This window comes from Aspergillus ibericus (genome assembly GCF_003184845.1).
Source record: "Aspergillus ibericus CBS 121593 unplaced genomic scaffold BO80scaffold_63, whole genome shotgun sequence".
NCBI lineage: Eukaryota > Fungi > Ascomycota > Eurotiomycetes > Eurotiales > Aspergillaceae > Aspergillus > Aspergillus ibericus.
Genome location: NW_020292161.1, coordinates 127,268 through 150,688, shown reverse-complemented (window position 1 = coordinate 150,688; position 23,421 = coordinate 127,268). Strand labels below are relative to the sequence as shown.

General features: G+C 51.3%; 7 protein-coding genes across 7 annotated transcripts; 3 read left to right on the top strand and 4 right to left on the bottom strand.

Moving 5' to 3' along the window:
* Window positions 1-6: 6 nt before the first annotated feature.
* On the bottom strand, window positions 7-2,105 carry BO80DRAFT_449666 (uncharacterized protein; the record flags this gene model as incomplete). Its single annotated transcript, XM_025721758.1, has 3 exons — window positions 7-709; window positions 762-1,999; window positions 2,052-2,105. The coding sequence occupies 3 exons, from the start codon at window positions 2,103-2,105 to the stop codon at window positions 7-9; spliced, it is 1,995 nt and encodes a 664-aa protein (XP_025570398.1).
* Window positions 2,106-4,061: 1,956 nt separating this feature from the next.
* On the bottom strand, window positions 4,062-5,802 carry BO80DRAFT_244387 (aquaporin). Its single transcript, XM_025714579.1, has 3 exons — window positions 5,141-5,802; window positions 4,795-5,095; window positions 4,062-4,732 (listed from the first exon to the last, which is right to left on the bottom strand). Exons 1-3 carry the CDS (start codon window positions 5,465-5,467, stop codon window positions 4,353-4,355), a joined length of 1,008 nt encoding a protein of 335 aa, XP_025570397.1. The 5' UTR covers window positions 5,468-5,802; the 3' UTR covers window positions 4,062-4,352.
* A 920-nt stretch (window positions 5,803-6,722) lies between these two features.
* On the top strand, window positions 6,723-8,579 carry fhpA (flavohemoprotein). Its single transcript, XM_025714577.1, has one exon. It carries the CDS (start codon window positions 7,143-7,145, stop codon window positions 8,394-8,396), a length of 1,254 nt encoding a protein of 417 aa, XP_025570396.1. The 5' UTR covers window positions 6,723-7,142; the 3' UTR covers window positions 8,397-8,579.
* On the bottom strand, window positions 8,563-11,025 carry BO80DRAFT_244369 (S53 family peptidase). The gene is made up of 4 exons (XM_025714578.1): window positions 10,610-11,025; window positions 9,576-10,552; window positions 8,819-9,516; window positions 8,563-8,769 (listed from the first exon to the last, which is right to left on the bottom strand). The coding sequence occupies exons 1-4, from the start codon at window positions 10,719-10,721 to the stop codon at window positions 8,730-8,732; spliced, it is 1,827 nt and encodes a 608-aa protein (XP_025570395.1). The 5' UTR covers window positions 10,722-11,025; the 3' UTR covers window positions 8,563-8,729.
* Window positions 11,026-11,434: 409 nt separating this feature from the next.
* On the bottom strand, window positions 11,435-16,838 carry BO80DRAFT_468932 (uncharacterized protein). The gene is made up of 9 exons (XM_025722966.1): window positions 16,209-16,838; window positions 16,120-16,157; window positions 15,841-16,054; window positions 15,676-15,792; window positions 15,546-15,629; window positions 15,328-15,498; window positions 15,247-15,271; window positions 14,631-15,200; window positions 11,435-14,576 (listed from the first exon to the last, which is right to left on the bottom strand). The coding sequence occupies exons 1-9, from the start codon at window positions 16,783-16,785 to the stop codon at window positions 11,516-11,518; spliced, it is 4,857 nt and encodes a 1,618-aa protein (XP_025570394.1). The 5' UTR covers window positions 16,786-16,838; the 3' UTR covers window positions 11,435-11,515.
* A 704-nt stretch (window positions 16,839-17,542) lies between these two features.
* On the top strand, window positions 17,543-19,475 carry BO80DRAFT_392755 (phosphotransferase enzyme family protein). The gene is made up of 3 exons (XM_025717233.1): window positions 17,543-17,964; window positions 18,032-18,413; window positions 18,467-19,475. Exons 1-3 carry the CDS (start codon window positions 17,563-17,565, stop codon window positions 19,387-19,389), a joined length of 1,707 nt encoding a protein of 568 aa, XP_025570393.1. The 5' UTR covers window positions 17,543-17,562; the 3' UTR covers window positions 19,390-19,475.
* Window positions 19,476-19,515: 40 nt separating this feature from the next.
* BO80DRAFT_497329 (DUF4470 domain-containing protein) lies at window positions 19,516-21,843 on the top strand. The gene is made up of 7 exons (XM_025724071.1): window positions 19,516-19,759; window positions 19,903-20,077; window positions 20,160-20,417; window positions 20,494-20,737; window positions 20,789-21,050; window positions 21,137-21,438; window positions 21,502-21,843. The coding sequence occupies exons 1-7, from the start codon at window positions 19,661-19,663 to the stop codon at window positions 21,629-21,631; spliced, it is 1,470 nt and encodes a 489-aa protein (XP_025570392.1). The 5' UTR covers window positions 19,516-19,660; the 3' UTR covers window positions 21,632-21,843.
* Window positions 21,844-23,421: the final 1,578 nt, after the last annotated feature.

Sequence of the window (23,421 nt, the reverse complement as noted above, 5' to 3'; positions counted from 1 at the left end):
ACCCCATCACCACCGACACCAAACCTTCGGATAATACATCGCGACCGTCAACGCCCCATAACAATCCGCCACCTTCCCATCCGGATACTCCTCACACTGCACCGTCTCACTCAAATCCGGACAACTTAACGTCCCCGGCTCCTTCGACGTCCCCGTATACTCACAATCCTCCATCCCATGGACCTTGAAATCCAACTTCTTCGTACCATCGGGATACGGCGGATCCTCGACCTTGATGGATCCGCTGGCTTCGATTTCGCCGATGGAACCGTCGCATACGTTGAGGTCGGATCCGATGTCGGGCGTGAAGAATGCCCAGTAGCTGTAGAAGTCGGAGAGGTAGGAGATGACGAGTTGGGCAGTTGGGGTGGCGGTCGCGGAGGTGGTGGTGGTATGGGTGCCGGTTTTGATGGTTGTGCTGGAGCCGGCGCATTTGGTGTAGGTGAATGTGTAGGTTGAGTATTGGAAGTAGCTGAGGGTGGCGCTGGCGCAGACGATGACGTCGCCGTCGACGTAGGAGGTTGTGAAGGGGCCGTGGGTGGTGGTTTTCGTGGTGGTGGACTTTTTGCTGCTGGTGGAGGTGGTGGTGGGGGTGGGGAGTGTGGTGTAGCCGCAGACGCTGTCGCCGGTGGTGAGTACGGGCATGGTTGTGTGGTGTCCGTTTTGCGAGCACATGCAGTAGTCGGCGTTGCCGTTGTCGGGGTCTGCGCTGGAGGGGGGTTAGTGGCGGGGTTAGATGAGGCGAAGGGGGAGGCACGTACTAGTTGTAGCATAGGGGCTCGGAGGCACTAGTGGTGGTGTAGGAGGTGATTAGGGTGGTGGCTGTCTGGTTGCGTGAAGGGGAGGCGGTGATTGTGGATGAATGTGTCGTGCTGAATGTTCCGCTGAGAGTGTGCACGATGATGGTCGATCTTGTCTCGGTTGCCGCGGAAGAACTGCTGTCTGTCCTGGTGGATGTTGTGTTTGTTGTGGACGTGCTGATTTTGCTGGACGAGTGGACAGGAGAAGCGGACAGGGACCCGAAAGTCGAGGTGGAAGTAGACTCTGCAGAAGAAGACGATGTTTCGGATTTCACTGCTGCAGAGGATGATACTGCCTTTGAAGACTTTAGTGTGGTCGCGGTTCTTGAGACGGATGAAGACTCGGACGTGCTTGTCGAAGATGGACTCGTTGTGGACGAGGCAGACGTGCTGGATGTGTGACTTTTACTAGAAGAAATAGATGCAGCAGAGCTAAACTGAGAGGTTGAAGTGGACTTCGCAGAGGAGTCAGACTTGGATGACGTCGAAGACGTGTCGGAGGTGGTGGTTGTGGTCGATCCGGTACTAGTCGCAGCAGAGCCAGTCGCCGTGATTCCCACTGCACTCAAGGAACTTCCTTCGGTCTGGAAAACCTCAAAGTAAGATGATACACTGGAAACGTATGAGGAATCGTCGCCCGACGAGGGAACAAGATCAAGGACGGAGACCATGTCATCTGCAGTGCGGGCGATGCAGCTCACAATCCCAGCAATATCTCCCAGAAGTCCTCCACTGCTGCAGCCATCTGACCCCCCACCCGAGCTCGACTCCAGGGAGCCTGGAACGTTGAGCGAGTCAAGTATGTCATCAGCTACAGGAATCGCACGCTTCACGATTTTGGCCACGTCGGATGCCTTGACTGAGTCTTTGTCTTTCATCCATTTCTTGACCACCGGATATGATTCCTTTACGAGCTTGTAAAGATGCTTTATTAGAGAATAGACATCAATGGAAGAAGAAGAAGTGGTACTGCTGCTTGTGGTTGTCGGGGTCCCTGTCGTGCTGGGGGCGGGCGTGATGGTACCGGTGTGGCTGGATTGAGTCGTTGTAGTGGTGTCTGACTTGGAGCTCGACTCAGATGTAGAAGAGGAAGACGTAGTGCTTGATGACACACTTTCAGAAGAAGTATGAGATGTGTATGTCGGGATTGAGGAGCTGGTGGCTGATTTAAACACCAGTGGTGTTGATGTCGTAGAAGTCTGAGGCTGGACGTGAGTGGACGTGCTCGTGAGAGACTGGATATGAGTCGACGTGCTCGTGGAAGACCCAGGATGGGTTGAGATTGACGAGCTCGCTGGAGTCCATGATGAAGGCAGAGAAGAGGCTGATGTAGAAATGTGGGTATGCTTTGACGTAGTCACTGAGCCGATTGGCGTAGAAGACTCAGACAGAGCATGGCTCGAGGAGCTCCGCAAATGACTAGAAGTAGGGCTAGTTGAGCTCTGAAATGAGCTTGTTAGGGCTTCGGTAGAAGAGCCATGGTGAGAAAGAGTGAACAAGCTGGTTGAAGAGCTAGTAGGAGTCTGTGTAGAAATATGAGATTGCGATGGGTTGGGTGAGGTAGTAGAATCTTGGACGACAAGTTCGGCAGAAGAACTTGGCAACGTTGTGTGGGCAATGGAAGGAGTGAATATACTGGCAGACGATTCAGACACACTATTACTGTTAGACATATCCTGCCTTAACATGTCCGGGATCACATTGCGAAGTGTAAGGTTTGGACCATGTGGTTATCTATAATGACTGACCTATGAGGCGAGTTCACGGGTGCACTTGAATATCTAATCGTGGTGGTTCCGGGGACATGGATCAATGAATGTGATGATGCCCCATCATGACCTTCGGTCAGGGTATCTTGGGGAGCGCTAGAGGAGTGCGTTGTCCACGAAGGAAAATACGAGGGAGTACTTGAGGTTGGAGTCGTGGTAGATGTCGGGTCTGGCTCGGAAAACGAGCGATAGCTCTCGGAAGCGGTTCGATCTGGGGAGCCCGCAATGTCTGATGAACTTGGATAGGAAGACTGAGGAAACCCTAAAGATGGTGTAATGATGCTGATAGCCCAGAGCCCTGCCAGCAGGGTTTTCGCAGTAACGAATGACATTGTCCGAGGACAATAGAGAAAGAGTGACTAGAACAATAACACAAGGGAGTGACAGTTGGCTTATGCTTGGCGCATACAAGATCGCTGGAGGAAAGCTTTTTCTTTAATATTTCCTACATTTGCAAAGCATTGGGGGGCGTGCTTACTTTTGGCCCTCTGGGGCCAAAAGGCAGCGGCACCGACAAGCCTCATGTGCCGTGCCCACTTCCCAAGGACTAACGTGTGTAGCCAATGGGGCTCGAGGAAGAGCCAATATTCCAGATGTGTGGTACCGTAGTGCGTTCACCTACTGCAGGTACAGATTTGGCAGTCGCATGCAGGTGTACTCCGTAAAACCATTGCGGTTAGTGAATGAAACGGAATACTTCCATAGGCTGCACGATCTAGATCCTCCGGCCCCCAATCACGGACAGAATGGGGCGAGAGCTCCGCCATTATCTGCACGGTTTCCTGTCTGTGGGTTTCCTGTATGTGCGCAATCGCTGCACTGCCTGCTGCTTAGTGCTTACTATTTCCTTGCTCGAGGCGAGCTTCTGGAACTTGCGACTCATACCAGCTGAATATTCAAGTATTTTGTCAGCTAACCCAGACGCTAATTGGAAGCGCAATGATATTCAGATTAGGATCAGCGTCCTGCTAAAGACCTGGGTAGTCTGCGCGAATCAGTTGAGTAGAGATACTTGGACCCGATCTGAGCACTGAGTGTCACCAGAACTTAACCAGAATGGGTTGCTTATCCTCTTTCACAAGGAATCCCACAGGTACCACTCGACTCTTTAAGCCAGCTTTCGGGCAGAAAATATTATGATAATGTGATAGTTGCGTGCAGACATATCATTAAGATGATGATAGGCCCCTACATCCAGGTGTAACGCGTTAGCTTCATGTACGAGAACCAAGTTGAAGCTGCCGAGATGTGTATACAGATGTGTGAAGAGCAATGGGAATGATGGCTTCACCTACCAACAACTGATACTCGGCCTGTGGTCAGACGTCACTTGCTAGGAAGGTATCTGTTCGAATCACTTACATCTCTTGTGCATAGGTCACCGGTGGTTCTCACCATCCTGCATGAGTGAGGTCCACCTTGGCAGATATAACGATGAAGCCAATGCAGAGCTAAGGTAGCGTGGCTGAGGAAGATCTCTACTGGGAGCCGAGGCGGGGAGGGAGGGCGGTTCTCGCCAAAAAAAAAAAAGCTGTTGTCCTGTTTGCTTACCCCCTGACGATCAGATCCAAGGATGCTCCGTATGAAAACCAACCGTCCTCATGGTACCATAACCTTCGTGCTAATTCCCCACATCCTGACAAGTATTACGAATCGACATGACTGCTCGACCAACAAAAGCAAAACCATGAAAACACATTGCGTTTAAGCAAAAACAGCCAGTCCTAAGTTTTAGCCCCTCCATCCCCGCTCGTCATTGTGCCAATCACACATGATTGGCCGCCTACACCTGCTCCGCCCCATGTGGGATGTTGGGCACATTATTACCATACGACTGAGAGTTACTGGGAGTGTGCTTTCTCCTGCCGGCCGTCGGTGATTGTGCCCGATCTACAGTGGTGGCATCGGAATTATATGACGGACGATGTGTCGAGTCGTTCCACGACCCCGGTCCCATCTTTGCTTCCCATTCGTTGAAGTCCTGGCCTGGGTTGACGGTGGTGTACTGGAACATCTTGAGGAATGAGAAGAAGCCACATGCCAAGAGGCTTCCAAGCAGTGGTCCAACCCAGTAAATCCAATGGTACCCCGGGAAACTGCGGTTGATCACGTCGGGGCCCAGGGATCGGGCCGGGTTGAGTGAGCCACCGGTATAGTAATCGCCTGTAATGGAGGCAGACCGATTAACTTGATCCCAAAGCAAGATCCAGATCGCAACAACTTACCGACCATCTCCGTCACGAAGAATACCAAGCCGATTCCTACTGGAGCCAGGAAAGTCGATTTGTGCTTCACAACGGCTAGCATGATGATGATGAACACCAGCTGAGCTGTCAGGAAGACCTCGATGAATAAGCCTTGGGAGATTGATGCACCACCACCCAAGCGAGTGCCAACATTCAAGTCCCCTGGGAACAAAGCACTGACGACACCAGCGGATGCAATTCCTCCTACGAGCTGGGCTGCGAAGACCAACGCCCCGCGGATAGGGGATAGCCCTCCGATCAGACATAGAGCCAATGTTACCTAGGCCAGTCAGTCGTACTCGCGGGTTGGAATGACACGACATACCGAAGGGTTGAACAATCCTCCAGTCACCCTATAGAATGCCCACACGTTGACCATCAATGAGAACCCGAAGCACAATGCCGAGTATAGCAAGTTTTGCGTGTTCGGAGGAGCCCCGTCCACTGGTTTCGGGGTATTCGACACTTGGGTCCCGGCGAAGGAGAAGAAGAGGAACAAAAAGGTACCAACGAACTCCCCAATGACAGCAATGAAATTGTTCCGGACTGTGTCTGGAAGATGTAGCATTGGAAGCTGGCTAGGCGTGGAACTGTACATGGGAGCCGTCTGGCCGTCGGCACTGCGCTTGCGGAACCATTGCTGCGGCTTCATACTGGGATACTTTGTTAGAAAAACAGGATATTGCAGAGGAGAATTGGCTGCGATAGAGAAAGTGTCTAGCAAGATTTCAGCTGAGCGTCTGGCTGCTTTTATGCTCAGAGGCACAGCAGCTCCGGCGAATTCAAAGCAAACAACGTCATGACCACCTCTGCAGGCAGGAGGCTCGACAGAGTTGTCACAGCTCCGATGAGAACCCACCACTTGGGGATGGAATGCCCGGAATTGGGAACAGCAAACACGGAGGATGAGCTAGACGACTTTCCCGTGACCATGGTTACTCTGGAGTCTGGACGGTAGGGCACCCCGAAGTTCTGGACCTTGTCGAGTGGCGTCGATCGAACCAGACGAACGCAGCCGTTCTTATACCCCAGTATAACGAGACCGTATAAGGGTTTTTCAACGAAGTCCCCTCCGGATCTGGCATAGGACTTCTCACTCGAATCGCTTCGATTATAAAAGGCGGAAATAGGTTACATTGCTGTTAGTAGAATCCTCCTTGAGAACAAGTGAAGAAGTTTGGAGAATTCTTGCACATGCTGCATCTCACATAATCGGACCAGGCTTCGCATGATATAGACTGTGATACAGTCAGCACTGCAGCGCTTGTCAAACGCCCTCCAACGTGCAGATGTAGCGAGGACATGGCGAGGCCGCGAGGATATCTAGAGCAAACACGTCTCGGTCGCCCGTGTCTTGGCGTGTGTAACACTGACGCCTGAGGCCAAACTAAACGGCGTACTCGGAGAAACCTTGATCCGGGTCAGGCACGTGCCGTGACAGCGAGGGGCGCCCCACCAGCAGAGGACCCCCTCCCTCCGGTCGTACATCCCCTATCCCTCCTATCCCTCGCCTTTTTCTGTGTTCCAGGCAGCACCAGCACCAGCACCAAGTATCCGTGTCGTGCAATCCGTGACTAACAGCAGAGCGATGACTGGCCGAGCTGGAACGATGCCCCTCGAGGCGTTCGTGGCTTCCTTGGATCACCCCACGGCCGAGACTCGGCCCTCTCGGTCTCCTAAAAGTTCCGGTCGGGCACCGGGATTTGGTGGGCTGATCAGAGGCCTCAATTAATAATTCTCGCGAGTCATTTGCGTAGCTCGCTCATCATCCCATACCTAGGCTAACGGCTATAGACAGTCCTAGAGCCGGACGGGAGACTGTCTTGACATCAGAGGACAATGGTGATTGACATGCAGCTGTCAATAAGGAGACAGCAATGACAGGTGCATGAACCAATCGTGGGAGGCTCGATTGTCTTCGGCACTCCCAATTGCCCCCCTCCAATCATGGATCGACGGCCTTAGCATCAAATGGAACCTGATTTGACCTCAAGTCTGGTGCTTCCCCAGTTTCTCCGCGGAGATGCTGAGTGGATCACGTCCTGACGGTTTGGCCATTCTAATTTCTAGTAGACAAGAAAAAAAAGTGGGAGCAAGAAAAAACTTCACCCGCCACGGCATGCCGTCCACCCGACCCAACGAGGGGACCTAAAACCACTCACTCACCGGAATATAAATATCAGGAGGACTGACTCGAGCAGAACGTTTTTATATTATCCCTCACAACATCAAGATCATCTTATCGCTCATTCTTAAGCATTCTGCATTCGCTGAGCCGCATAGATTTGCCACCCTTTTTCTAATTTGCAATTACACATACACACATCATGGGTCTCACCCCGGAGCAAACTGATATCATCAAGGCCACCGTGCCTGTCATCAAAGAGCATGGCAATGCCGTCACATCAATCTTCTACAAGAACATGCTGGCCGCACACCCCGAGCTGAACGCCATCTTCAATTCCTCCAACCAGACCAATGGCCACCAACCTCGTGCCCTTGCTGGCGCCGTTTTCGCGTACGCCGCCAACATTGACAACCTTGGCGCCCTCGGTCCCGCCGTCGAGCTCATCTGCAACAAGCACGCCTCCCTCTGCATCCAGCCCGAGCACTACAACATTGTGGGCAAATTCCTGCTCGAAGCCATGGGCGAAGTCCTCGGTGACGCCTTCACTCCCGCCATCAAGGACGCTTGGGCCGCCGCTTACTTCCAGCTCGCCGATATCATGATTGGCCGTGAAGCCGCCCTGTACAAGGAAAGCGAGGGGTGGACTGAGTTCCGTGAATTCCGCATCGCCAAGAAGGTCCCCGAGTCCTCCGAGATCACCTCCTTCTACCTGGAGCCCGTCGACGGAAAGCCTCTCCCCGCCTTCCGTCCCGGACAGTACATCTCCGTGCAGCTCTTCGTTCCCCAGCTCAACCACCCCCAGGCCAGACAATACTCTCTCAGCGACAAGCCCCGCCCTGAGTACTACCGTATCTCGGTGAAGAAGGAGGCTGGTCTCAGTGCCACCGAACCCGGCGCCGAGGCTCACCCTGGTCTTGTGTCGAACATCCTGCACGACCTCCAGAAGGAGGGCGACATCATCAAGGTGTCCCACCCTTACGGCGACTTTTTCCTCTCGGATGCGGAGAAGCAGAGCTCCAGCCCCATCGTTCTCTTGGCAGCAGGTGTGGGTCTGACCCCGCTCACCTCCATCCTGAACACCGTTCTGGAGACCGAGGCCGTGACCCAGCGCAAGATCTCTTTCGTGCACGGTGCACGCACCTCGGGCGCGCGCGCCTTCAAGCCTCAGATCCGGGAGTTGGTCGCCAAGGTGCCCAACCTGCAGGCCTTCTTCTTCACCAGCCACCCCGATGCCGAGGACAAGCAGGGCGAGGACTACGACTTTGCCGGTCGTCTGGACCTGAGCAAGCTGGACGCCAAGACCGCGCTATACCTGGACGACGCGACGACGCAGTACTACGTGTGCGGTCCCGAGTCGTTCATGGTGGACGTGAGGACCAAGTTGGCCGCCGAGGGTGTGGCCGCCGACCGCATCAAGATGGAGCTGTTTGGCACTGGTGGTATTCCCGCTTAATTTCATCATAGACATATATCTGCTATTGATACAGATAGACCAGATTTGCATTACGGGTTACGACATTGTTGATTGGCCTTGTTCATTTATACATAGGTTATTGTTTTGTTTATATACTTTACTGCTTGTTTATATATATAATACCCACCTCCACTCAATACATTTCTGCTTACTCCATTCACTTCCTTTCTCATCCCTTGAAAAATAAATAAATAAACAAACACAGACACAATATTCTCCACAATGCAATCAATGCATGGATTAATCCTCATTCCCCGAAAATTAGGTATCTCACTAAAATAAAATAAACACAATGAAACTATGCACAACAAATCACCCTCGTCGTAAATATCCACACGAATCAAAATCACTCCTCCCCATCATCATCCCCATCCCCATCCTCAAGCGCCACCCCCCTCAACCTCTCAAAATCCGGCGTCCCGAGCCCCGTAACCGGATCCCACCCAACCGTGGCATTCCAACTCGCCCACGGCACCACGGGACTCCCATTCGGCGTGCCCCCAAACCGATTCCGCCCATCACAACCCAAACTCCCACCCAGGACAATATCATTCAACGCGTCTTTCCCCACACCATACAGGAACGGATTCAGGAATCCCAAAACAGGCTTTCCGGCTCGTAATCTCGCATCATTCAACAACCCCACGATCCCACTAAAGGTCGGCGCAGAGCACGACGTCCCATCGAACTGGCCCAACACGCCCTTATCGTAGACGGCGTAGTTAGCGCCCTGGGCAGCGACATCGGGAAAGGCGCGGCCCGAGGCGTTAAAGTAGGGGGCGAATTTGGATCCGATGGAGGTGAGGTAGGCTTGGACGGCGGTGTCTTGGTAGGATGGACGGGGCCAGTAGTCGGAGAATCCGCCGGAGGAGAAGTAGATGGCTTGTTCGGGGGTGGTCTTGGTGGTTGCGCCGACGGAGGTCACCCAGGGACAGGAGGCTGGGAATTGAGGGGGGAAGTGTGTGCGGTTGGTTCCGTCGTTGGTCATGCAGGCGGCGCCGACGCCGGAGTCGCCTGAGGAGACGAGCACGGAGACGCCGCGGCTGCCGAGTTGGGCGTACAGGTTGCAGACGGTGCGGGCGTAGGGTTCGGGGATGGTCTGGGGGGTGTTAGTGGGGATGTATTGGGGAAGGGGGGAGGGGAAGGGGAAGGGGGTACCTGTTCGTCTTCGCCGTAGGAGGTGGAAATGACTTGTGGGAGTTGGTCGTTCTCGAGCTTGAGTATGTTTTGGAGGAATTCTAGGTATGGCTCGTTGCTGTTGTCGTTGGGATCGGGGGAGCTCTGGTCCGGGACGAGGGGGCCTCGACCGCCGGTGCTGTACTCGGTGATCGGGAGCGGAGCGCTCATCCCCAGGATGTATTGGAGGTCCAGGTTGGCTTCGCCGCTGTCGCTGGTAGAGGATTGATCGTTGAGGCCATCGTTGAATTGGACGACCGTGAAGTTCTGACCGATGGCGTTGGGGGCGAGGCTTTTCTCGAATAGAATGAGATCGTCGTACCGGGCGTATTCCTCAAGGAAGCTGCTGAAGGAGACCTTGCTGCCGGAATTGGCGTCCGCCTCGTAGTCGCCAACGTTGTACAGCTGCTTCAGACACTGCGGCGTGATGATCGAGTCACAGTGCGAGGTGTTCTGGGCACGCGTGGCGCTGGTGAGGAAGATCTCGTCGTATTGCTTCGGCTTGCTGCGCATGGTGGCCCGGTTGGGCTGCAACTGGCCGAAACGCGTGGTTGGCTGGACCATGTGGATGTGAGAGACCAGGGCGTCGGGGATGGAGTACTGGAGGGTGCGTAGGCGACGGACGTGTCCGGCGTCGCTGATGTACCACTGGAAGTCGGCGTCCAGCAGGGCATTGGCCTGGTCGACCGTGGTGTGGAACTTGATCCAATCGGCGTCCACCTGGATGTTGTCGATACCGGAGGATTCGAGCCATTCGCGGACGGAGTCAACCGCGGTGTCACTGGGGAGCAGCATGCGTTTCATCTCGTCGTGGGTGCGGAAGTGTTTTCCGTAGTCAACATGTCCGGGCGTGGACATGTCCATCACGGCTTGTTCGAACCCGGCGACATCGTGCTGCTGGAGGGCGATTTGCAGGCGAATGGGCTCGGTGCCCTCGGGGGAATTGGCGTATCTCCAGCCTGCAGTATCCATGGCGTTAGTGTAACCTCACGGTACATTTTATGAGCGTGACTTACCATTGGGGACGGCGGACAGCTTCTCGAATACTTCCGCGACGGCCGAGGAAGGGAGAAGCGACAGGACGGCGAGGGATACGGCTGCTCCCTGGTGGAGAAGGGACGACAACATGGTGAAAGGGTGCCGAAGGGACGAAGACAGAACAGACAAAGGGACGGAGAGGAGGACGGGCAAGCAGAGCTATTTATTGTTTATTATGGTGGAACACGACGGGCAGCCAGCAGCATTGCACAGGAGCGGCAGCCCACTATTACTCCTTCGGCAGCCAGCGATAAGACTGGGATGTGCATGCCGTTACCCCATTCGGGGGGTTGGGAGGGGTGCTGATTGAGTCCGCTGGGGATAGCCGAGGAGGAGGGTGACACTAGCGCGGCCCTCCGACCGGCTGATCGACAGGGATGGCCCAGCATTCCGCCATCTCTGCAAGTTGCAGTAAATCTCAAGAGTGAGACGAAATTGTTTGTTTGGCTGTGTGTCATCCCCGCCAAGGCTGGGCCAGGGCCGGAGACCCGCTCATTGGCTGGGCGGGAGGTCGGGCCTCCTCCCTCGGAGTAACCTCAGGAACTGCCCAGCCCGACCGGCTCCACCCGCAATCCTCCTTCGGGACATTTCTGGCTTTCTCCAGACCTTGGCACGGCTAGCAGGCCATACTATTAGTCGCCCCCGCCCGTTGATAACCGACCTGCTATCTACCTGAAGAGGAAGGTCACAAGCTGTACTATATATAGTTGTTCTGAATTGAACCAAGTGGAACTTCACCCTCTCAAGAGCCCAGCCCGGCACTGTAAAGTCACCCTCAGCTACAGGCACCAAGGGACACCATAGGCATGGTCTTTAGTATTATTGTAGCTACAGACGTTATGAAACAGAAGAGATCACCCGCAACAAACAGTGTTTATGATATCCTACTCCACGTGCATTCTACCAGCAAGGAGCGGCGTCAGCTCCTCTCTCTGCTTTTCGCTTAGCATCGGATTCCTTCCTAGGGCCTGAATATGCGTCTCTGTGACCGATATTTCCGATGCTTTTTCCAAAAATTCATTTACAACTTCCTTGGACGCTCGTTCCAAGACCATCTCCATCAATCTTTCGGACGCGAGATTAACGAATCCGCATGTCAGTAAAATACGGACTAGACCGTCGAAAGCACAGGTCCCGTCCTTGTCACGTACTATTGAGGCCCCCTCAAACATATTCTCCGACATATCAACAGCCAACGTATAGGACAGGATGTTCTCCGCAGCATCCTTCCTTAACTCGCCAAGACGGAAACCATAGTCATGGTCAAAGCGCCAGATTGCTTTCCAGGTCTGTTGCAGGTTGATGAGTTGTTCCCGGATGAGCCATTGGAGCTCGTTGTATCCGTTTCCTGCGGCAGCGACCAGCACTTCATCTGTCAACTGCTCCGCGCATCCCCTCTCCAGAAGCAACCACTGGAAGGCCGGGAAGCTCCAAAAAGCGGCAATGGTTAATACCTTCTCCGAAATTGAGATCGCTGGGTTCCATTCTGGCAGAAGCAATTGAAAGATCGAGAGGCCATAATAGTGACCAGCCCTGGCCGCAGCGGCCAACACGTTCTCTGTAATTGGTACCTTGGGGCCAAAATGGGCCAGGATTCTTTGCACATCGGGCAGCGGGTCATCTCCTGTAAGAAGAGGGATCATCAATTCTTCGGAGATTCGAACATCGTCGATGCGGGTATCAAGTAAAAACCGCCGAGCGGCGGGGTCTTCTGCTGCCCGAACCATGGCTTGCTGCGTTATGGGGAAATTCGGATTCCTGGAGTAAAGAATCTTTAACGCGAATGAGTTCCGGGCTACCGTTTCCACCAGTTGCTCATCCACCTCGACTAGCTGCCGATCCAGGAGAAGCGTGAGTGGCTCGCCATCTATGTCTTGATTCGAAGCTATTGCTTCCAGCATATCCTTGATGGGTAAGATATCGTAGGGTTGTTCCAGGAGCAGGGACAGTTTCTTTTGACTGTGACAGGCGGAAACGAATGCCTCCTCCGGCACCCGAATTTCCGGGCGTCTGCGCAGGACAGTCTCCAGGCATTCGGCATCGTGCCGTCGAACCACATTGCTGAACACCTCTTCAGTGATCGGAAGCAGCCGTTCCTTGGTCTGGCCCTCAAGCTCCAATAGATATGCCATCGCCGGCGAGTTCCCATTTGCTGCTGCTTCCAACAATACGTCCTCCGTAATTGTAATGCCCGAGCCTCCATTATTTATAAGGAGCTCCAGCATCTGCCGACCAATTGTAGGCACAGTGTTTCCCGCCGCCCGTGCTAACACCGCCTCGGAGATCACGAATCCAGCCTGCTGTCGGCGCAAGAATAGCTTGACTATATCTAAGCCATATCCCCAAGTGGTGGATACCGCTTCTTGCATGATATTCTCGCCCACGGGAAAGTCCGGCCCACATGCGTCGAGCAGGGCTTCCATGACTTCTAGTCCCGCATGGAGATTCTTCAGTGCCGTATCGAGCATCTGCTCAGTGATGGCGAAGCCAGGCGGTCGCTTAGCGAGCAGAGCGCGCAAGGCACCTGCGCCATACCAATTTGAGGCGGCAGCTACTACGAGATCCTCGGTAATTCGTATATCTTCTGCATGGGCCTCCATGACGAGCTCCATCGATTTCTGGCTCCCTTTTGCTGCAAGCCCTTCCATGGAAACTTCATCAACAAGAAAATCGGCAGCCCGCTCCCTGACAAAGAGCTCAAGGACTTCGACGCGTGCGTGCAACGGATGCGTCAGAGCGTCAACAATCTCCGAGGTAACCCTCACATCTGCGTTGCGCTTGTTAAACAGCAATGCTAGCATATCCCTTCCGGCATGCCAATTCTTGATCACACAGACTACAATGTCATCCGTGATGGGAACACTGACCCTTCTTTCTTTCTCAAATCGGCCCAGGAAAATTGTCATCAGCTCCAAACCCGAAGCCTGATTTTCTGCTGCAGCCATAACCATTCGCTCGTCAATTATATTGTCTTGCTCCGCAGATTCATCAAACATGGCCTTCGCATCCAGAAGTCTATCCATGACTCGCTCTAGACTCCCGACGCCTGAACCTTCATGCTTAACTACCCCCAATATTCGCTCGGCCATGTTGGCAGTGACTGAGACGTTTTGTAATAGGCAGTCCAAGATATCTAACTGGGCTTCCTCGGCAGCTACCAAGAATGGGTAAGTGAAGTAATAAGACCGCGCAATCTTCTCCAGAGGATCCGCGCCCTGGGCAAGCAATGCCTCGACCGCATGTTGAAATCCGAACTTGGAAGCTGCACCGATGGGCGGAAGACTTTCATCATCATCGAGCCCCAAGAGGCATTGCCAGTTGTGATAGACCGTAGAATGGCAGAAGAGTTGATCAATCTTTCCCTTCAGGCCGGTGTATTCGTGAGCCATAGACGTTAGCTCTTGGACGTGCTCTGGCCAAGACTCGGCGGCATAGGCTAGAAGTGGCTGTTCAACGGCTGTAGCTCCAGTCACTCGTTCCGTTTGGTCCAGAAGTCTAGAAAGGGTTTGCTCGGCTATGAGTAGATGGCCGGCGGATGGAGAGAACTGGCACCAATGCTTTGCACATGCGGTACCTTGAGGGACAAGGAATTCCTTTACCGAGAAATGAGCCAGCCGGATATATTCCTCAACGCCGTCTGATTCACCTGAACTGTCTGGCTTGCCGACTGTGACGAAAGAAGTTGTGCAGATGTCGACGACACGATCAGGGGCTAGAAGCCCCACCGCTGAGGCGGCTTCCCTCATGGTGAGCGGTCTAACAGAGAAGCTGAGCCAGATGAGAATGGAGCGGGCTATGTCTTGATCCTTGGGCTTTATCCTGTCAAGCACGTCACGGTACGTGCTTTCCAGTGTCGGCGGTATGGTCTTTAGGGTTTCCTCAATCTGGGCGTGTGTATTACAGTCTTCCAAACGTTTCAGCTGCAGATCTGCCCATCGGAAGCGTCTAAGCAGCAATCGGAGGTCAGTAACTTATCTCTGTGGCAGGAACTAGGCGTACCGTTCGGAGATCTGCAGCAACTCATGGATAATCATTGTAGTGATCTTTTCCCCGAAGCCTGCTAGATTTCCATTTCTTACTCTGAGTCGGACAAATCTTTCAACGTCGGGTTCGAGCTTTTTCTCTAAATCCAATGCCATGTGTCCATCCAGCCGCGTTCTGATATCCGCTTCAGGACGACCAGTTGCAAGGATATGAACATTGGTATGCTGCTCCAGAAGATGGATGAGAAGTGATAACAAAGAGCTCCTTTCGCTGTGATCGGGTGACTCTGGACATTCATCCATCGCATCCAAAATTATGAACGCTTCACCGTCGAGACCAGCCAGGACCTTGTGGAGAATCTCTAGAAGATCTTGCAAGTTAGGCTGGCTTCCCTTCCTGCTATGGGTCTTCCATGCCTTCCTTATGACCTCGGGAAGTGGAATTGGACATAGTTGTCGGATAGCTGACCTGACCATATGCTCCACCTTGTGTGTTTCAAAGTTGTCGAATTTAAAATACCAGTAAGCATATCGCTTGGCCTGATCATCCCAGCAAATCCGAGCAATATCCTCGATGATAGTTGAGCTAGGGGACATTAGCGTGACTTCATCTCATGGACTTCTGTGCTTACCAAAGAACCGTCTTGCCGCAACCAGCTTTTTGACGAGTCAATGCGTTGATGCTAAGAGTAAGTGCTCTGGAATAAACTGACCGACGCCATGAAGCCAAAGCATCTTCCCGGACGAATTCTTCCAACGATGGTAGATTTCTGATTCAATAAACCAGTCTCCCGTTTTGGACGTTCGGCATTTCTGTGCACTGTTGTGAATGTCGGAATATGATACTGCAGATAACCAATCGAGAATTCGTTCCTCCTCGGCGTCTGCTTCAGTCAGCAAGTCCCACAATAAACTCCCTGGAGAATCCTACCAAATATCATCGCTTGACTCTTCCGCGATTCCTCTGTCACGTTATCGATCGCGATGAGAATAGACCTAGCCTGCGCCTCCTTGTCTGCTATCATGAGTAAGGTGGCAAGCGGGAGAATTATAAGACTCACGCGAGTGATCAGTGAGGTCAGCCCATCGCACAACTTCTGCGCACCAAGATTCCACAGATTCTTTGAGCTGCTGCAGTGGCTGCTCTGTAAGGGATATCAACGCGTTTCCTATCCGCGCTGATAGATTTATGAGCCACGCGTCATGCCCATGGGTTAGGCGCATACCTGCAGTGCTTTCGTGGTACCTTTTCTTTACCTCCGCTGAATATTCCAGGATTGCCGTGTAAGCACCTACCAAGGCGTCTTCCAACCCTTTGAAGTCCTTGATCCCCTGGTATCTGTACTCAGTGTCCATAATAGAAAAGTACGCAAGCTTGCCCGCAAGATACTCTGAAGCTTGAAAAATGGCATCTCGGCGTTCAATATCGTTGTTAATCATCTAGTATATTCGCCAGTCAGTCGCATTCAGTGGTCACATCATGAGGAGTCCCTTGAGGTAGGTACCGTCAAGCCCAGTGAGACCACCGTCCAGGCACTCGATGCTGCAAGTTGTGGTCAGTATCGATCAAGACCGACGACTGCAAGCAGCCTACCATGGCCACTTGGGTCAAAGGCAACCACCGCCTTTACAGCATCCTGGGCTCGCAAAGCCCAGGTAAGCATGTTTCCAGCAATCTCACGGACCTTCATCTGCCCTCCGTCTCGTTTTCTGATCGCGAGTTCCTTATTCTTGTATTCGGTATACTTCTCCTTGGTCTCCTTGATTACCTGGTCGATCGCGTCTGTAGTGGATAACGGATCGCCCGTTGATAGCCAGCGTCTGCTTTCCGGATCTAGCTTATTGAAGGCTTCCTTCCAGAGGTCCTTTAACTTTGTGTCGCTGGAGGTTGAAGGGGACAACTTCGTCGTGCTGTTTGTCTTGACACCAAGCTCAACCTCATTGCGGCCGGGCGAGTGAACGTGATGGATTTGAGCATGGTGAGCCTCGTCCTCATCTTTTTCCTTCTCAATGGAGGTTAGAGGGGATAAGCCTGCTGTGCTGCTTTTCTCAGCCTCAGGTTGAACCTCATCGCGGCTGGCTGTGAGAACGGAATGGATGTGCGCATGGCGAACATCATCGACACTGTTGGCTCGGGCACAGCAGAGAGTTGCACATAATTTGCGTAGCATGCTGGGACCAAGTTTAGAACCGCAACATGGTCAAAGGTAGATAGGGATGGGTGTTGGATTCTCTAATGGCCGCCCTCCCTCCCTCCCCTCGGCTCAGCCCCGGTAGGCGCCCAACTCATCCTGCATGAGACTAAGGGTAATCGACCGTTCTCATTGGACCCCTCCCAGGTGCCAGTCGCCGTCGTGATTGGCGACCTCAGCTTGACGCGGTAGGATCGGCTGGGAGGGGAACTTGCTTCGGGGCTGATCGCATCCTGTTGGAGGCTGCTACAACAGCTTAGTGCTGGTCTAATACTCTCGAATTAGTCATGTGGCCAGAGACGAACATGGCCTAGCTGCAGCATGAGGGCGCAGCTATAGCTCTGGCCAGAAGTACGGAGTGCGGGGATAAGTAATTTGTTCTAATCAGACTTCGACAAGCGGATCGAGTGGCTCTCAGGTGCTATTTAGTATGCGATTTCGAATTGATTGAATGGTCTGCGAAGTTGGAATGAGGAAAAGTGAGGATCTGTTGGAAAATGGTGGGATGATGTGAATGATCAGAATTAAGGATGGATAAAGGAAACGAGTGAAGGAAAGAGCATGAGATTGTCAAGGAGGTATGCATCCGCAACTGTCAGTCTGTCGCACGAAATGGTGGTATGTGTGCCTGGCTGCCCGGTTTGATGCCTTTATGCCTGACTGTCTGACTGGCCGGCCACGTGACATGCACTTCAATGCCTCTTCCCCTTGACACTCCATTAACCCATGTATCAAGCTCACCTCAAATCTCCTACCATGCTGCACAAGGCTGCGCCTACGTTACAAAGTCAAGGTCGAATAACTCTGTTTACTACTGGTCAATTGAAGACCCACCTTAGCCAATCATTCCACCGCAGTTGGGACGCGAACGATGACTCGTATGACTATACAAGAGGTCGCTTCTTGTCAAACGAACCTCATGAGATGAAGATACGCCGCGTAAAGCTCAATCTAAACGAGCTGGCAAAGTCTGCTGCGGAATCAATTGGGTTCACCTATTCACAATGTGTTCGTATTGAGAAATTCCCAGACGGAATGTTCAACAAAGCCTTCCTGTTCACAATGCAGGACGGTACACAAGTTGTAGGGAAAGTACCAAATCCAAATGCTGGACGGCCTCACTATACCACTGCCAGTGAAGTGGCCACAATGGATTTTGTAAGGAAGCTTAATAATTTGCTATCATATCCGATCCCCTGCTCTTTGTCTAATGCTCTGCTGCCAGGTCAGGAACGAGCTCAGCACCCCCGTGCCCAGAGTGCTGGCATGGAGCTCTGAAGCGAATGAAAACCCAGTTGGCGCAGAATATATTATAATGGAGAAGGCCGAAGGTGTCCAGCTTGATAAAGTGTGGCCAAAAATGGATATCAAAAAGAGGTTTGAACTCGTCAAAACGATTGCAGAATATCAAAAGGCCTGGATGTCGAGGTCTTTCACCCAATATGGGAGTCTGTATTATTCCTCCGGCTTACCAAATATCGAAGGATGCGTTCTTGTCAAGGAAGATGGATCTAATTGCAAAGAGCACCGCTTTGCGGTCGGCCCGACAACAGGGCGAGAATTCCTGGATGATGGTAGGATTGATGTCGACTTTGATCGAGGCCCTTGTAAGTACTCTCGTCTAACTTGTCTAAGCCAGCTGCTAATATATCTGCTCTAGGGGGTAGTGTGCACCAATACAAGTCCGCCGTTGGCTTTCGAGAACTTGCATGTGTACAGAATATGGCTCGACTACCTCGTTCATTTTTGGGACTATACGGTCCCGGTACATATACGCCCTCTCGCTTTAAAAAGATAGCAGCTCTTCAACACTATCTTTGCTTGTTGCCGTATTTCCTTCCGACTGATAAGTCGATTTCATCCGCATTTTTATGGCACCCTGATCTCCATACTGAGAACATCTTTGTTCACCCCGACAGGCCATCGGAAGTTCTAAGCATCATAGATTGGCAGTCAAGTGAGATATTGCCACTCTTTGATCATGCGCGTCAGCCGTATTTCCTTGACTACGATGGTCCCCCGGCAACAGGTCTTGACCCACCGGAATTCCCAAAGAATTTCGATGAACTTGACCCTGACGAGCAGAGGAGAGCCCATGGCCTGTATCTGAACATGTCCCTTGCAACGTTATATAGAAAGCTCACTTCTACCAAGAACGGAACATTATTTAGAGCTATGGAGTTTGGGCAGACACCGAGTTTTGATATGATGCTCTTCGCACAGAACTTGCTTATTGATGGGGAAGCTTTGTACCGGGCCCGGATTCTTGATATCGAACAAGAATGGTCCAGTCTCCCGGGTGTACAAGCATCTGGCACTCAGCCGTTTCCATTGGAGTTTTCTGCCGAGGATGTCAACTCTATTGGGGAAGATGCAGATGGAGCAATCGAAGGAATGGAACTTATGCAGAGTGTGAAGGAGTCTTTGGGTGAACTGTGGCCCGAGAAGGGTATTGTACGGCCTGAACGGTATGATGAAGCAAAGCGGCTTCTTAAGGAGATCAAGACAGAGTTGATCGCTCGGCTCGCACATTCAGAGGCAGAAAGCAAGGCATGGGAAGAGTCGTGGCCATTCGATGACTGACAATTTCCCTCCAAACTCCCTCCTTAGCATACGCGATCAGACGTGGTTAATAATGCCGTGCTGCCGAGGGTACTGCGGTGGTGTGCAATTCACTTTGTTTGAGACAATGAAATCTCTTCATCATTAACTAGGTGCTTTGTTTATCTTGTCTGTCCCTGGACAATATCATCTGTCTCACCTACACCCGCCTATTCGTATTCGAGCTTCACGGTTCACAACGCCTTTCAAAACCTTGATCTTTGTCACTTATGACCAGAGCATCTGCATCAAGATGGCCAGCCCAAAGCTTGTCTGTGCTAACTGGCACCCTGACCACACCGACTGTAAGAAAGTGGGCAAGTATACATGCAAGAACTGCTATCTTGTCAACGTGGGTTCCTCCATAACCCTGCACGAATACTTGAAATATTGAGTTAAGCTGATACATCTCGTGTAGTACTGCGGGCAGACATGTCAAAAGTCGCACTGGCCTGAACACAAACTGGATTGCAAATCGCACCTGGGTAAAGAAAGATGGCAGCCGGCCTGGGCCCTCGAGCAACGAGAACCGTCTTTGTTGGAGGGGGGATGGGAGCATCCTTTGGGAAGAACAAATATCTCTGGGGTAATGTCCCTGCTATCGATATTCTGCAACTCGGACCAAATGAAGGAAAAGAATATGATCGACCCCTGCGCATCTTATTTGCGGGTATGTACTGGACGACTCTTACTGTCTACATATGCCATGTAGCCCCAAAACGTTGGTCAAAACTGACGGGACTGCCCTACAGCATCGGGGGATCTTCGCAATCTTGTCAAAACCATTGCCCAACTTCTGAGTAGCTACAACCATTTTCTCGAGATTACACTGCATGATCTCGACTTTGACGTTGTGGCGCGGAATGTCATCTTGCCTCTTCTCTCTATGACCGCCGAGGAAGCAGACGAGGCAGTCGACAATATTATTCATCTATGGTACTCGGCTTTCATGCGTGAATCAGACATTGGCTATCTTCAGCGTCGAGTTCATCCTCTCGTTGAAGACGTCTGTGGGAAGATCCGAGGCAAAACAGCAGACTCTCTATTCGCCAAGACATGGGACATTTGGGTCGCGCTCCCTCAGAGTCGTCCTTAAGAAATTATCATGGGACCGTCTTTTATCTTTTATTAAAGTGCCGGCTGGCCCGACAGTTGAACGCGCACGAGCTATCCGCGCAGCCAACACTCTAGCTGAATCACGGCGAGACTATCGCGATCGACACATGTGTTGCCTTCCGCCCTCTCATCGAATTGCTTTCAACAAATTCCGGGAAGATGGTCTCCTCCTGCCATTTGGACACCCGCGCCATGAATTTCAAGTGCCCAACCCGTAAGTTAGTGCCAGATGCCAGCGTGTTGCCATAAAATTGAAATACAGTAGGACGTTCTTCCAAACCCACAATAGCTGGCCCATGAAGGATGACGCTGATCCTCGGAGTGGGTGGTCACCCAAAGAGGTGTCTGACATGTCAAGTGGGCCTGCAACTGCTGATCTTTACGGAAAGCTCTTCTTGCACATTCGCGGAATGCTCCAGACTTTTCTTGGCCGACTTTCCCATTTGAATTGTTCTCTTACACTCTTCCAGCTCGATGCCTCTCGACTTCCGGGGCATCTCATAAGCAACTCTTTCAGTCGAATTGAGGTGAAACTATGCTGTACCGACCCAGCCCCACAATGCAGAATTGCCGTCGAGACATCTTCTAATGAGATATTAACCACTGTATATAGGTGTCCAATATCTCGGATGCCGGTTATCTGGGAATACACGAGGCGCTATTCTCCATGCTGCCTTTGCTTCAAACTCCTCTCGATAACCCACATGCAACTCTAATCACCCTCTTTATGAACGCTGTTGAAGAGTCCTTGACCATCCAAAACAGACTACATGACATGGCTACAAATGTTACACAGGAACGTCTGTTAAGATACCTTCCCTCTAATAGACTTTCAAGTACCTTCCGTAGTCTGGAGACTGTCAAACTCGCCCTTGCTTACCCCATGGTCACCTCCTATGATTATGCCTTTGATCGGTAGGCCAACCAATCATACAGTGTCTTTTGATAACTGAGATCTCTTGTTAATATTCATAGCAGCTACTCGAATACTTTTCGCTTCCGTGAGTTCGGTCATGTGTTGGGTGCGGCGGTCAAAGAAAGACACACTATTGTCGACAAGTGGCCATTCAGACTGAAACTGTCAACCAGGCGCACAAGAGGAGTTTGACCGGTGCATTGCCACCAATAACACGGGCAAGGAGCGCTATGTAGAGTGGCAGGGGGTTCGTGGCATACCTTGAGGAATACGCTTCCAAGTTTCTTGGATGTGTCGGACTTTAGCAAAGCTTACATTTCTGCCCGAAAAGAATTCGCGGAAGCCTATTGAAAGTCGTCCAGCAGCATCAGTGAGCTTCGATGCTGGAGGAGCGTGTTGGAGCCATCCCTGATTGATATGTTTCCCTTGGTACTGTCTGCATGAATAGTGGATAATAAGATGGTATTGAGAGAAGGATTATGTGCCATCTACAGCTTAATCATTGTGTAATCCGCACAGATAATCTACCATCTTCTAATAACATCTGCTTTCTTTTACTGAGAACTACCGCCCTCCATACTGAAATTATAACAGTTAAAATCCCTCTCTTCACAACCGTCTACAGCTTCCTACCCTAAGAATAAATAGCGGGATTACCATCGATTTACATATTTACATATAATTAGCAAAAATATGCCCCTTTTTCTTTTCAGGAAATAACCAGAGTACTCCCTACCCTCAACGACTCTGAGATCTTTCCCACCTCATCAAGAGCCTACATGTGATCCCGCCACTTGAATCGCTTTCCTTTTAATAACCTAAAGCCAAGAGATTACTTCTTTGACCATATACCGAGCTTACTTATAATACAAGAAGTCTAATTAATTGAATAGGTCTCAAAGATCCTATGAATAACATCCTATTTTCCCCTCAATACTATAAACTTGGTTACTTAGCTCGACGTTATTCCGAAATATACATATATAACACTACCATATAATTCCCGAGCCGATGGGATGCAAAATATCTGTCCTAAGCACATGAAAATATTTCGGGATGTATTATAGCTTAGGATGCTATATGCATGGCTCACTATATCTGTCAGGGATGTATCATGGCTGCAGACAAAGAACCAATCATACTCGTATCCAGCCCTCCTAGTATTTTTTTTTTGAATTAGTTGGCTATGAACCCACCCGCCATAAACTAAGTACTGGGTTATTACTGGACACTAAACTCGGTCATAAATCATTCAATTTCCAACGATTGTTGTACTTTTTTTCATCCGGAAGTCAGGGAAAAGACAGGTGGAGGAGGCCTGGAGAGGGGAGGGTTCAACTCCGGAGGAAGATATACCCGATTAGCTTATTCGGGTTTAGTGTGGTTTTACTATGTATACTATTGCTCCTCGTTGAACACTCAACTTGTTTGTTTGTCTTGCTGGTTGGGGAGTCGGTGGTTGTGTATCATATGTCAAAGTAGTGTTCTAATTCGGTCTCTGGGATTCGAGGTTTGTGTCAAGTTGATTGCTAGATAAATCAATGTGAGTGGGCTACATTGTATGTAGAGGTGTGCTTGTTTGTGGGAGGGACGGGATATATAGATGTCCGGGTGTGGAAAGAACTGTCGGTCAAAAGATTCAGTCTTTTAGCATAGGTGGTAGACGCTGAAATGACTATTAATTGATGAAACAACAAGTAAGTCCGACAGTTCCTAAAAGCTGCAGTATGGAATTCTTCGTAGGTGCCTTCGTAAAAAAGTAGGAATCAGGTTGAGGGAGATATCAGTGAACAGGCGAAGATGATCACATGACCCATGAACAGGTTCAATCTATTGCAGAGTATTGGGCTGGGGCGCTGATGCTTCCTTAGAAGAGTACAGAGATACTGTCATTTGTAAAACTACTGCACTATGCTTATGACTGTAACCGATAGTAGTCCACCTAGCGTGGCATTCCTGTCGATTTCTATACTACGGTCTGT